Source organism: Anastrepha obliqua, chromosome 1 (genome assembly GCF_027943255.1).
Source record: "Anastrepha obliqua isolate idAnaObli1 chromosome 1, idAnaObli1_1.0, whole genome shotgun sequence".
Taxonomy (NCBI): Eukaryota; Metazoa; Arthropoda; class Insecta; order Diptera; family Tephritidae; genus Anastrepha; species Anastrepha obliqua.
This window is the reverse complement of record NC_072892.1, coordinates 182,177,781-182,191,059: the sequence shown is the minus strand read 5'-3', so window position 1 is coordinate 182,191,059 and position 13,279 is coordinate 182,177,781. Positions and strand designations below refer to the sequence as shown.

The following is a 13,279-nucleotide window of genomic DNA, read 5'->3' as shown; positions in this document are numbered from 1 at the left end:
TAACACCTCTTATTGGAAAACCCTTTATCTCATAGTCTGTAAGCATCCTCTTTGACATTAAATTTATTTTAGTGATGAGCTCTCGGCTATAAGCTTGATTTTTAGAGCTAGAGGCGGCTTACTAAAGCTTAATGCGAGAGCCTTTACAAATATTACATAGTGAACTTATACTGTTTGTGTAAAGTGTTTTGGTGAGAAAGTTTGGGTCTACCTGAGGTGTTAAATATCTTAAGAGGAAAAAAGTATTTGTTCTTTATAAACACATTGGTCTTTTTAGGTATAGAGAACTAATTCTGAATGGATTGGCTTTGTTTCAAATTGAAGTGCTATGCAGACATACCACCGCAAATGTTAAATGCTTATGATTTTATTAAATAAAAAAAAAAAAAATAGACTGGAAAAATACGAATACAGAATAAACAATAATTAAATTTAATTTTATTCCATTTTATATTAATTTTGTTAGCTACTTAGAGTAATAAACTAGTTTGTAATAATATTCTAATTTACTCATCTATGCATTAATTAAACAAAAACAAAAACATGGAAATAACCACCATTCTTATCAATTTCAACTTCGATATCCTAAGCATCAGCCCACACACACACGTACACACATATACCAAATATTCTCACACTACCTATTTTGTGAGCCTTGCGTATTAATTTTAATGAGACCTTGGAGTCTCCAACCTTGACATGTCTCTCCTTAGACTTTAGATCTGTCATAAAGCTAAATAACTAAGAATATCTTTATTTACGCCATATGAATGAGATAATTTGTTTTCAGCCACATTTGTTTCCTACTTAAATATATAAAAATTCATTCATAAATACTAAATTTATGTAAGCGTTTTTGTACCGCATCTTTCTGGCTTTTAAGCTGTGCGTGTATTGGGTGTGAAAAAGTTAGGTTTCTGGAGGTAGCATACCTAACGTGCGCGAGTCAATAAACTCTGAGGAAAACCGCAAAGCGACGCTTAAATTTACGAATCGATGCACGAATACTCAAATACAGTCTGCCTAATACAAGCGTAACTTTGAAACTATTTGACCAATTCGATTGTAACAAACTTTATTGTATGGGCTAATAGCTTCACCACCATTAGCTTCACATCTTCGAATCATAATCTGGGTTAATTTCTACGCAAGCTGTGGAACTAATCGGCTCCAAATCAGAGGAATTTGCCTTTTGAGTTTTTATAAAATCAAAACATCCAAATTAAACAGCTTCACAGCTTAGTGTAATAATGCTTTTTGATAAATTTTATTCATTAAAACAGATTGTAGGGTTTGTATAGGTCAAATATTTGACGTATCACTACAACCCTTACAGGCCATTGGAAAGTAGGGGATCCGGCAGCTAGACTCAACCTACCCTTTAATGCCATCTGCAGAAGCTGTCGAGCGGAAGGGGTGAAGGAAAGTCTTTTTCACTACCTATGTGAATGTCCAGGGCTAGCTAGGGCACGACTCCGCTCCTTCGGTAAGCCTTTTTTACAGCAAATTAATGAGATCTCAGACATCGAGATAAATAATTTGCTGGCATACTTGGAACTCACTAAATGGATCTGACTTAGAACAAAAAAAAAACATCATCACACGAGGACAGTGATAGTAAAACGGTGCTGGTCACTAATTAGGATTATTTCAGTGGAATATTCAACCACTTAAACAACAACAACACAAAAAAAATAGGCTGACTTCATGCTGACTTCAACAACGTACTAAATACCTTAAAACTTAAAAAATTAGAAATGAATAGTTGCTCTTTTTGAAGTGCATCATTTAAGCTGTGGCGTATATTTTGGACTTCTTGTGTTATGAAATATTGGCGCGATAACCGCTTACGAGATTTTGGCCGAGTTTAACAAAGCGCGCAAGTCGTTTCTTTGTCGTGCTAACCGGCGCCAGTTGGACACACCAAGTGAAGCCAAGTTCTTCTTCACCTGATCTTTCCAACGCAGAGGAGGCCTTCCTTTTCCTCTGCTATGCGATACCAGCATATAATACCTTCAGATTCGGATCTTTATTCGTTGCGCAATGTCTATGTCGTCGTAAAGCTCATACAGCCCATTGTTCCATCGTCTGCGATATTCGTCGTCACCAACGTGCAAAAGTCCAAAAATCTTCCGCAGAGTCTTTCTCTCAAACACTCCAAGCTTCTGCGCCATACGTTAGGACGGGCATAATGAGAGTCTTGTAGAGTGTTAGTTTGGTTCGTCGAGAGAGGACTTTACTACTCAATTACCTACTTAGTCCAAAGTAGCACTTGTCGGCAAGAGAGAAATATAGAGCAAGACATGAAATATAGAACACTTTACAAAAAAAAATCGTTTCTGTATCAAATAAGGTGTGAGTGACTGTATGTACATATGCATATGTACATTCCCGATTTTTTTTATTAATTTAAGACAGGTGCATACATACATACATACATCGAAGAGATGCTATAACCTGGTATGAGTGTACGCATGTCGAATAGAAGTGAGTGTGAAAATGGAATTTGTAAAAATTAAGATGATCGAAAAGAAGTGAGTACTGGACAATTGAAAGGCGGACCACCTGTCGGTAATGTGCTCACGCTTCCGTTCAATTGAGGTAGTGCGCAAGCGCAACTACTTGGCTGGTTTAATGTAGTAAGAAATGCCAAGAAGAACAGCAGCAGAAGGGCATTTGATTTTTTCCTTTCAAGTGTGTCGTATGCAGTCGTTACAGCACACGTGATTAGAATATATATTATGGATTGTATTGATGGCGGGTTCGGGATGATTAATTCTACAAACAACAGCAACAATGCGAAAAATATAACCTTTCGAATCGTGAACGGCGCGAGGGAGTGGGTTTAATTGGCTAAAAGACATGCAGCTAATGGGACGCGTCCCCAATGCTCGCAATGCTGCTTACTTAGGTAATTTTTTATCTCATATATTTTTATTCTATTTATTCGTATTCAAATTGGCTGGGCTGTGGTCAGTTGTTAAGAGTTGGCAAAATGCCACATAAAACAAAAAAGCACACGCTTGCGTGTTGAAACGTCGCTTTGGAAAAATATATACATACATAAGTATGTATGTTTGTATGTAGAAATGTGCACAAATAGTTTTTGTGGATCCCGTCGCAAGAACCAGCAGCATTAACCAATTATGGAAAATATGTGACTCCAGACACATTTTTGTAAATTGTAATTTTTGAATAGCTTATTTTTCCTTTTCGTACACATACATACCCGTACATACTCATTTACACTTCTACAATATTTAAAGTGTGCAATAAAGCCAACAGTGAGAAATACAGAAATAACCGCGTAAGTTATTATCGCTGTGCGGCGGCAATTTCTTGATACCCATATAAATAAGCTGCAAATTTATACGTTGGCCGATAGTTGAGAAGCTGCTGTGATCTTGAAAAGTACTATTCCGAGCAGGTTGCTGCACTAAGGCAAAAATACGCAAATAAATATGAGATTCGAGTTGTTTACATTTGTGCTGGTGTTATTGGTGTGTGTTGCGGAAATTTGTTCCGGATATTCAAGGCCTTTTGCGGAGGCTTTTAGCGGTTATCAAGGGGTCGGCAGCTATTACGGTAATAATCAGGGCTACTACGGCGGCCCTCACAGTGCAGGCGCTTACTATGGACGTGATAGGCGTGGTAGCAATCGTCGTTCCGGTCGAACGTACAGTGACATTGCGCGTGTTGTAAATCCACAACCGTATGCCTTTGTTGGTGCGAGACCTTTTCCTGGACAACCTTTTAACCCCATTGGATAGCCGTGGACATGAAGTTTAAATTAAGGGATTTTGTGATGTGATATGAAAAATAAATATTTTAGTAATAATAAAAAGTGCATAAAAAAGTAGAAGAAACAAAAACGCAGTTTTATGTAAAAATGTGATCGTTTTTATTATTAAACAGACAAACTCAAATTCGTACATATTCAAAATTCGTGCTCCTTAAATAATTAAGAAAACATATTTTAAATTCGATTTAATATTTGGTAGGATATCCTTTCCATTTTAAAACTGCTTTAAGGCGACAATTCTTGTTGATTCCACAAGTTTTTCCGTAAGATTTGGAGATATTTTTGCCATTCTACCCTAAAAATTATTTTCAGGTCCTGAATGTTCCTCATTAATAATTTCTAAAGGGTTTGTGAAAAGTTTACCACGAATTCTCTATAGGGTTCAAATCAATTCTTTCTGGTGGTGTTTTTAAATATTTTGGGCAATCATATATAATATTATACTATCCGGAACTTATATTTTCGCACTGTTTGAGTAGTAACACTAATCTTGAACCGCGATTGTAAATTGGCAACAAGCTATAAAGCACTTAAGGTAAGATCTTTTGTAATGTCCTATCGAATATAAGATTCCATTCGCCAATTAAAGAACAACCTGTTCTGATTTCTTACTTTTTTACTGACTTGCCCGGTATTTTTATATATTTTACTATTGACTGAATGTCGGTATGTTTTTTACAAAGCATATTTGTTGATGAATAAGTTGAGATAATAGAAGTATGCACTTATTACGCAATGCATATTTATTCATATTAAGGAAGTCTGTACGAATATGACTTTTGCATACTGTATGTATATATAAGCGATGACGCACACAATTCCGACCCAGTAGAAGATGACCCGATACCGCCAATCGACGATAATTTGGACGTTCCACCACCTAGTCATGCCGAAGTCAGAGTTGCCATTCAGCGGCTCAAGAATAACAAAGCGGCTGGGGCTGACGGCTTGCCCGCTGAATTGTTCAAGACTGGCGGCGATGTGCTGATAGGGAGCATGCACCAGCTCATCTGCAAAATATGGCTAGCAGAAAGCATGCCCGACGATTGCAATCTCAGTGTTCTTTGTCCTGTACTGAAGAAGGGTGACCCGACGATCTGCACCAACTACCGGGGCATCAGTCTTCTAACCATCGCTTACAAGTTCCTGTCTAGCGTCCTATGTGAAAGACTTGAGCCGTTTGCCAACACACTGATCGGGCCTTATCAGTGCGGCTTCAGACGTGGTAAGTCCACCATCGACCAGATTTTCACATTACGCCAAATCCTGGAAAAGACCCATGAAAAGCAAGGCGACACCCATCATCTCTTTGTCGACTATAAAGCTGCGTTCAATAGCCCGATAAGGGATTGCCTGTACGCCACCATGTCTGAGTTCGGTATACCAGCGAAGCTCATACGGCTTTGCAGAATGACGTTGAGCAACACAACCAACTCCGTCAAGGTAGGAAATAACCTCTCCGAGCCATTCAGTACCATTCGAGGTTTCAGACAAGGCGATCCACTGTCATGCAAGCTCTTCAACTTCGTGATGGAAGGGGTGCTCCGAAAAGCAGGTGTGCATCGTATTGGCAGTATTTTCTACAAATGTGTCCAGCTCCTTGCGTACGCCGATGACATTGACATTATCGGCCGCTGTAAGCGATATGTCACGGCTGCGTTTTCTGCTATCGAAAAGGAATCATCACGAGTGGGTCTGGCGGTGAACGAGGGTAAAACGAAGTATATGCTGTCTACAACGCGGAACACACGGCGTGTAGGAGCGCACGTCATTGCGGACAACTATCCTTTCGAAGTTGTGCCAGAATTTATTTATCTTGGCACCGTCGTTAACAGCAACAACGATATCAGCCTGTAGATCAAACGGAGAATCACTCTTGCTAATAGGTGTTACTATGGGCTACTCAGTCGAGCCCTCTCTCGCATGACCAAACTGACACTTTACAAGACGCTCATCATACCCGTGTTGCTTCATGGCGCAGAGGCATGGGTAGCGTCACAAAGCGATGCAGCCACTCTTGGAGTGTTCGAGAGAAAAGTTCTTCGTAAGATCTTCGGTCCTGTGCGCGTTGGCGAAGACTACCGCTCAAGAATGAACCACAAGCTGTATGAGCTGTACGCCGACATTGATGTAGTTCAACGCAACGCCCTCCAACGCCTGCGTTGGCTAGGGCATGTCATGCGTATGGATGAAGAAGCTCCAGCAAAGAAGGTGTTCGAGGGCGAAGTCCAAGGGAGCCGACGCAGAGGAAGACCATTGCTCCGGTGGAAAGACCAGGTGAAGGAAACCCTATGCTCGCTTGGTATACAGAATTGGAGAAGGCGCGCGCGGAGCAGAGGCGCCTGGAGAGAGCTAGTGAGGTCGGCCGTAACTCGATAACGGGTTGTTATGGCCACCGAAGTAAGTAAGTATGTATATATAAGTATAATAATAGTTGCCATATTAAAAATTATAATTTTTTTTAATTTCGTCAGGTTTCTATTATCATTTCGAGAATTTTTGTAACACCCATTCTGAACTGTACTCATTTTGATCTAAGACCACTTACCATTTTTCGTGTACAACCATTATTCCAAGAGTGTTAAGTTACATTTGGATTCATTGATGATCTTCAACAAATAATAATCTAAAATTACAAGGTCAGGACCATATTGCGATACCAAAACTTACCGGCTAAGCTCTCATTTCACTCCCAACCGCTTCAATTTAAGTGTTTATTTGATCAGAATCATCGTTTTTGCCTAATAACAGCAGCTAATAATGTATTACGAGCGTTACTAAAGCTTTAAAATGAACAAGTAGAAAGGTAGGTAGGTGAAATGGTTGAAGTGCCAGTTTTGCCTTCCTCAAGTAGCACTGAAGCACCCTTTTGATACCATTATGAGACCTCCAACAGGCAGATATCTACAGCCAGCCAGAGCTGTTGATGTAATGGAGAAGATGGATGGGGATTAGGTTGAAGCACTAACCCAGGCATTTAAAGAGAAATTGCTCAATAGTCTCCTTCTCTGTAAGGCCCCCATAGCTTCTGCAATGGGGGTCAAATGGTAGCCCAAGCTTTTCCGTGTGTGTGCCGATCGTCCAGTGACCGGTAAACATGTGATACTACGAGTTTGGAAATTGATTGGCGAGGAGTTCAAAGGACTTTCTTAGTTCTCCGTATATCGTATTGGGGCCAAAGGGTTTTTGAAATAGCACGTGAAGAAATGAAACTTTATCTTTTCCGCGCTTTCCTGAGAAATAATTTGTGCAGTTCCCCTTTAACAACTGTCAGGGGGATGCCGATGGCAGGGTAGGAGGTCTGTGAGTTAAATTCAGTCCCCTTCCTGGCAAGCTCATCAGCAATTTTATTTCCCTCTATGTTCCTATGTCCTGGAACCCAGACAAGTTATAGAATTGAATGCGTCACTTTGTCAAATGCGTTAAAGAAACCTGTACAAATGTAATCGATTTGGAGTCCCTTGAACAGCGGTGACATATAGAATTCAAAAAACAGCAAGATTAGTAGCTGTAGAGTGACCAAAGCCAAACCCACGTTATGCAGGATTGATTAAAGACCTATCCGCAAATACATCTTGTCCTTTACAATGCACTTGAAAAGGGTTGTGCTGCTTGACAGTTTTAAATCGGTCTAGAGATGCGAACCTCCTTTTTAACGCTTTTGAAAAATGGTGTGATGCTAGCAATTTTTCATTCATTCAGAAAAATACTAGAGGATAAGGATTTATTGAAGATAATGCCAAGAGAAATTGCTAAAGCCGGACAGTTTTTGAGCAAGATTGCCGAGAGCCCGTCAACATTTGCCACTTTGGTAATGTCTTCAGATGAAATATGGTATGCAAGATGCCTAAATTAAGAAATGAAGATATTTCAGAAGAAAAGGCTGAGGGCTCCTCAGTGTTAGAAACTTAATTCGACTTCGGATTAGATTTAATCTTCATGAATTCGTAATTTCACCATCGTAAAAATTGTTGGACAGTGATGCCAAATATTTTCACGGATTATAAACAATAGTCGACGTGATTTTTTTTGCTGCGGCTACTATTACTTTCAAATAACCGACGAACGTTAATCCGCCTTCAACAACAAAATGTTCGAGATCTGTTTTTTGTTTATGACGAATATATTTTGACGCCTAATTATATTCTATACAAATTCACGCATACTTTGAAAAAAAAAAAAAACAGTTGCGAAGTTCATAAAGGGAAGTGTTGAAGAAAACGCCGAAATATCGATTTGTTGTCGTTCTCAACTGGTTGGCCTTTGTTGAACAATTGACATAAGGATCTTGGCTACGTGCCTATAAAATACAGATCGTGCAAGAATTGAAGCGTCGCATTTTTGCTGATTGGGCTCATTAGATTATTTATCACACTACAATAAAAAAATTCATTCAAACAATATTTCTGTTTTGTATTATCAGTTTAAGTTCAAAAGCTCTTAAAAAAACAGCTCAATAAAGAGTTTAGCCTTTACTGAATTTATGGCCATGATCACTGAGATATAGTATGCAATTATTCCAGTTAGCATTTTGTATTCCCAAACTGTAGGTAAACTGAAATAAAAAAGCAATTAAGAACAGCTATAAAATTTTTTAGCAAATTTGGATCATAACACAATTAAATAGAAATGAGTGAAAACAACAAAGAAAATATTTCATTCGCTCGATCAAAAAAGCTATTAAATGCAAAAACGAATTAGCACATGTACTTAAATATATACCATATATTTTTCTCATTCCCAAAGGACACTGATTCGTATTGTGATTTAAATAAATTATAGTATTTTGCATGCTGGAAGTGCTGGCTAAATGACACCTCGTGGCTTTTCCTAAAATTCATACGCTGAATAACCGATACCATCCATTTTTCAACGTATTTAAAGGGTGATTTTTTAAGAGCTATAGGAAAGTTTTGCAAAAAACACACGTAAAATTCAGAAAAATGCATGAAATTTTTATTTATATCGATAGTACAGTCCATATAATTTAATGTTTGAAGATTATTTCATGCAAATGTTGACCGCGACTGCGCTTCAAATGCTCCATCCGCTTAGTCCGATTTTGGAACACTCTTTCCAATGTTTCGGCCGGAATCTCACATATAAATGCTTTAATGTTGTCTTCCAATGCGTTAATTGAAGCAGGCTTGTCTGAAATAATCTACAGGCGTTATATCGCACGATCTGGGTGGCCAATTGACAGGTCCCGAACGTGAAATAAAATGTTCACCGAACTCGCCTCTCAACAAGTCCATTGTTACGCGTGCTGTGTGGCATGTGGCACCGTCTTGCTGAAACCACATGTCATGGAAGTCAAGCTCTTGCGTTTTAGGGAAAACAAAAGTTGGATATCATTTCACGGCAGCGCTCACCATTCACAGTTACGTTACGATTAGCAACATCTTTGAAGAAGTACGGTCCAATGATACCTCCAGCCCATAAACCGCACCAAACTGTGACCTTTTCTGGATACATTGGTAGCTCTTGCAATTCTTCTGGCTGATCTTCACTCCAAAATCGACAATTTTATTATTTTTATTTGCGTACCCATTTATAAAAATGAGCTTCGTCGCTGAACACAATTTCTTAGTTTTGTTTTGTTTCCTATGTACATAAGTACACTTGAAAGTCTTATTACCAGCAAAAGCTAAAATATGGGGGCCCGGCGATTTGCTTATGTATTCTTTGTGAATTACCACATCAACGAAACGTGCGATGAATGTTACGAAATGTTGCGGTCCGTTAAGTGGTAAAAAACTAAATCAGAGTAAAAATAAATGAATTAACAACCAGAGTGTTTACAAATTGTTAGCGAAGAACGCAACAAGAAAAATATTTGTGTTTAACCACCAAATTCGGTAATTGTCTCTGTTAGTAATGACTTAAAAATAATGGCATGGCCGTTCATACAAATGGGCAATGGCTAAATACTCAGTTCCGCAAATATTCAGATTAAATGCATTTGAAGCTGCATGCACACATACACGCATATGCGCATTTACAAACAAACATATCCAAGCAGGGAAATTCACCAGCATCGAGTTGGTGCATTTCCAGGGAGTTTGGAGCCGTGACTAGTTAGCGTACCTTCTCTTTTCCATAAAACAACTGGTGCATTTTACATGTTTTCCAATTTAATATCCAATCGGCAAATTTTATTTGTATATGAGGAACCAGCTCACTTTGCTACTGCTGTCCCAATGGTTGATAGAGTGGAGCCTTGACGTACCATTCGTACCATTCAACTTAGGACGTTCGATTATTGTAAATATTTAGTGATGGAATATAAAATTATTTTATTTTGTGGATTTACGTAGAAATTTGTCTTAAATTCACTCACATTAGAGCCTTAGCCGAGACCTCTCAACCGTGTACTCTCGCGATATTCAACCAATTTTAAATTGGGTTTCGGATTTTAAATTTTAATAACACATAAAAGAAAATCGCTCATTGAAACACAAATACTGGCATGGTTCGTCATTGGGAAAATAGTACTGGTGTTGACCCAGACTTTGTTCAGGTTTCAACCACAGGGTTAATATAGCCTTCATCTTAATGGTGCTATGAAATGCTAATCGCTGCTTTGGCTTAGTGGCAGGTATCCATGTAGAAGTGTCTTGATAAACGTTACTTTTGATACTTCCCGCAGCTACTTATACATACCACCTGGATCAAAAAATTTCCAGAACAACCGCCAGGTAACACTCTAAGTTCATTGCTTTGAGCTATGTTTTTTTGCTAGGTTGCCACATCTGTGATTAACATTCCTAGCAAAATTAAATGACCAATTACGCCGAAAAGTTAATCAAAAACTGCAAATTAACCATCACAGAGCTGGCAGACCACTTGAAAATTGCTTATGGATCCGTCCAGGACATTGTAGTTAATGATTTCGGATTGCGCCTTGCTGCTGCAAAGTTGCTCCCAAGGGACCTGAATTTCATACAAGAAAGGGACCGCATTGATATCGTCCAAGACATGATTTCCAAAGCTAAATCCGACCCAGCTTTCAAAAGCATCATTACTGGCGACGAGGCGTAGGTTTATCAGTATGACACGTAATCCAGACAATAGGTGAGGGAGTGGAGAGATCCGTATGACCTAAGACCAAAAAAATCACGTCGTTTTCAGTCAAAAGCGGTGCTCATTGTTTTTATGGATTACAATGATATTGTACAGCACGGGGTTTTGCCAGCAGGCCAGACAGTTAATTAGGACAGATATTTGGACGTTATCGGACGTTTACGTGAATAAATTCGCCAAAAGGAAAGGGTTTGTGGGAAAACGATTTGTGGATTTTTCAACATGATGACACATCTTCGTACAGTGTCATCATTATCCGAGAATTTTGGACCAAGAACGAAACGAATACTATGCAACAGCCATCGAATTCACCTAATATTGGATCCCTGCGATTTTTTTCTGTTTGAGTGAGTTAAAAAAACACTACGGGGAACGCGTTTTAACAGCCGAAAGGAAGTAAATTGAAAATGCAAGATGGCTCTGATGGCTATACCGAAAGCAGAGTTTCAGAAATGTTTCGAAAGCTGGATCAAACGCTGGCATAAGTGCGTTGCAGTTGATTAAGAGTACTTTGAAGGTCACTTTTGAGTAATAAATTTGTATTTTGAATTTGCTGGATGTACTCCGGGAATTTTTAGATCAAAGCATCCTCTTTAATAATTCGTAGATGGGCAAATTTTGAAAATCCGTTCCGGAAATATTTCCAGTTTTCTTCCCACCAGGTTCAAGTTATTTTTGATACTAAGAGAAACTGTGCACTCAATATTCTTATACTCGTAAATGTGTAGGGGGAAAAATATTTATAAGTATATTTTAGTGAAGCTTTTATTAATACATTTCTAGAGGAATGGAAAAAATAAATTTTATTTCTTATATTCTATGGAAAAAAAGTTTTTAATTTTATATTCTTTGAGGGTATGATAATCTTTTAAGTTTGATATCTGTGGCATAAGAGTGAAATATCGCAAAAAAATCTCGTTTCTCTTCTTCTCCCCGAAGCATTTCGTAACGAACATTCTATGTAGTCTTTATTAGTTTAACTGCGAATGATGTGAAGCTCCCATCTACTCCCCTTTTTCAGCTTTCACGCATCCTTGAGGTACAGAAAATGGCAAATGAAACCAAATTTGGAGAAGTGAGCTGACACAATGCTCTACATGTTAATTGAAAATATAATATGACAACAGTAAAAGTAATAAAAATAATGAAAATTATATTATATTTCCCGCCAGACATGGGACCTAGTAAGTGACATTGATATACCGTTAATATGGCGAGATTGGTTCGTTTGAAAAAGCAAGCAGGCAATGGCTAACCTCCGAGTGTATTTCTGCCATGAAAAAGCTCCTCATAAAAATTTCTGCCGTTCGGAGTCAGCTTGAAACTGTAGGTCCCTCCATTTGTGGAACAACATCAAGACGCACACCACAAATAGAAGGAGGAGCTCGGCCAAACACCCAAAGAGGGTGTACGCGCCAATTATATATACATATATATACCATATATAGTATAGAGGGCAGAACTCACTATGAAACCATCAACAGCCACTTCACAGTCCCAAAGTGACGGTTGGATGTGTATTGTCTGGCAGTGGAATAATTCGACCATATTTTTTTTTTAAATCGTCGAGGGCAAGTAATTTCTGGGGACGGTGTCTCTTATCAGTGTATGCTGAATGATTATTTTTTACCAATAAAGAGAGAATATCCTTCCTTCAGTACACACAAATGGTTTCAGTAAGATGGCGCTACGCCGCATGCAGTCAGAGAGATCGTAGCGACACTGCGTGATTTCTTCCCTAACAAACTGATAAACCATGTCGGTGGAATATTCTGGTTATACATGTTGCCCGATCTTACCCCTATGGACTTTTTGCTGTGGAGGTGCCCCAGAATTAAAGTCTATCAAACAAACTCAGCGACCATCTCAGCACTAAAAGAACGCGAACGATAGCGAGGTTAATGGCATCGCTACATCACTTCTCATCACCGTGCGACGTAACAGCCAACATTCAGAGCAAATTAAAAAATAAAAAGAGTCCACATTTGTCTCCTTTGTAATAGTTATTGAAATATATTTGCATTAAGAGTAATTCTCTTTTAATTTAGCTTTTAATCTAGACATTTTACATAACGATATTTAGCTCTTACATTCGATAAAACAACGAAACATTTACAAGTATAAACAGCTCGTACACATACATATGTTTTGCCACAATAAATTTTTATGAATCATCTTCTATTAAACATATCCGCAATTTTGCCTGGTTTCCCAAGTTGTAACACGAAACTATAGATAGTTTGTCTCATACATTTTTTCAAATGAAAATATTTCACAAGGAAAAATGTATGAATTGGATTTCGAAAGTATTTATTTATTTTTATAGCAAACCAAACTTTTTCCATTTTTCCGCTATTTATGAAAAGGCTAAAGATAATTACATATTTAAAGTGA

The 13,279-nt window shown here is 38.3% G+C and overlaps 1 protein-coding gene across 1 annotated transcript; it reads left to right on the top strand.

The window, feature by feature from the left end:
- The first annotated feature begins 3,391 nt into the window (after positions 1-3,391).
- On the top strand, positions 3,392-3,877 carry LOC129235564 (uncharacterized). Its single transcript, XM_054869465.1, has one exon. The coding sequence runs from the start codon at positions 3,462-3,464 to the stop codon at positions 3,768-3,770; it is 309 nt and encodes a 102-aa protein (XP_054725440.1). The 5' UTR covers positions 3,392-3,461; the 3' UTR covers positions 3,771-3,877.
- Positions 3,878-13,279: the final 9,402 nt, after the last annotated feature.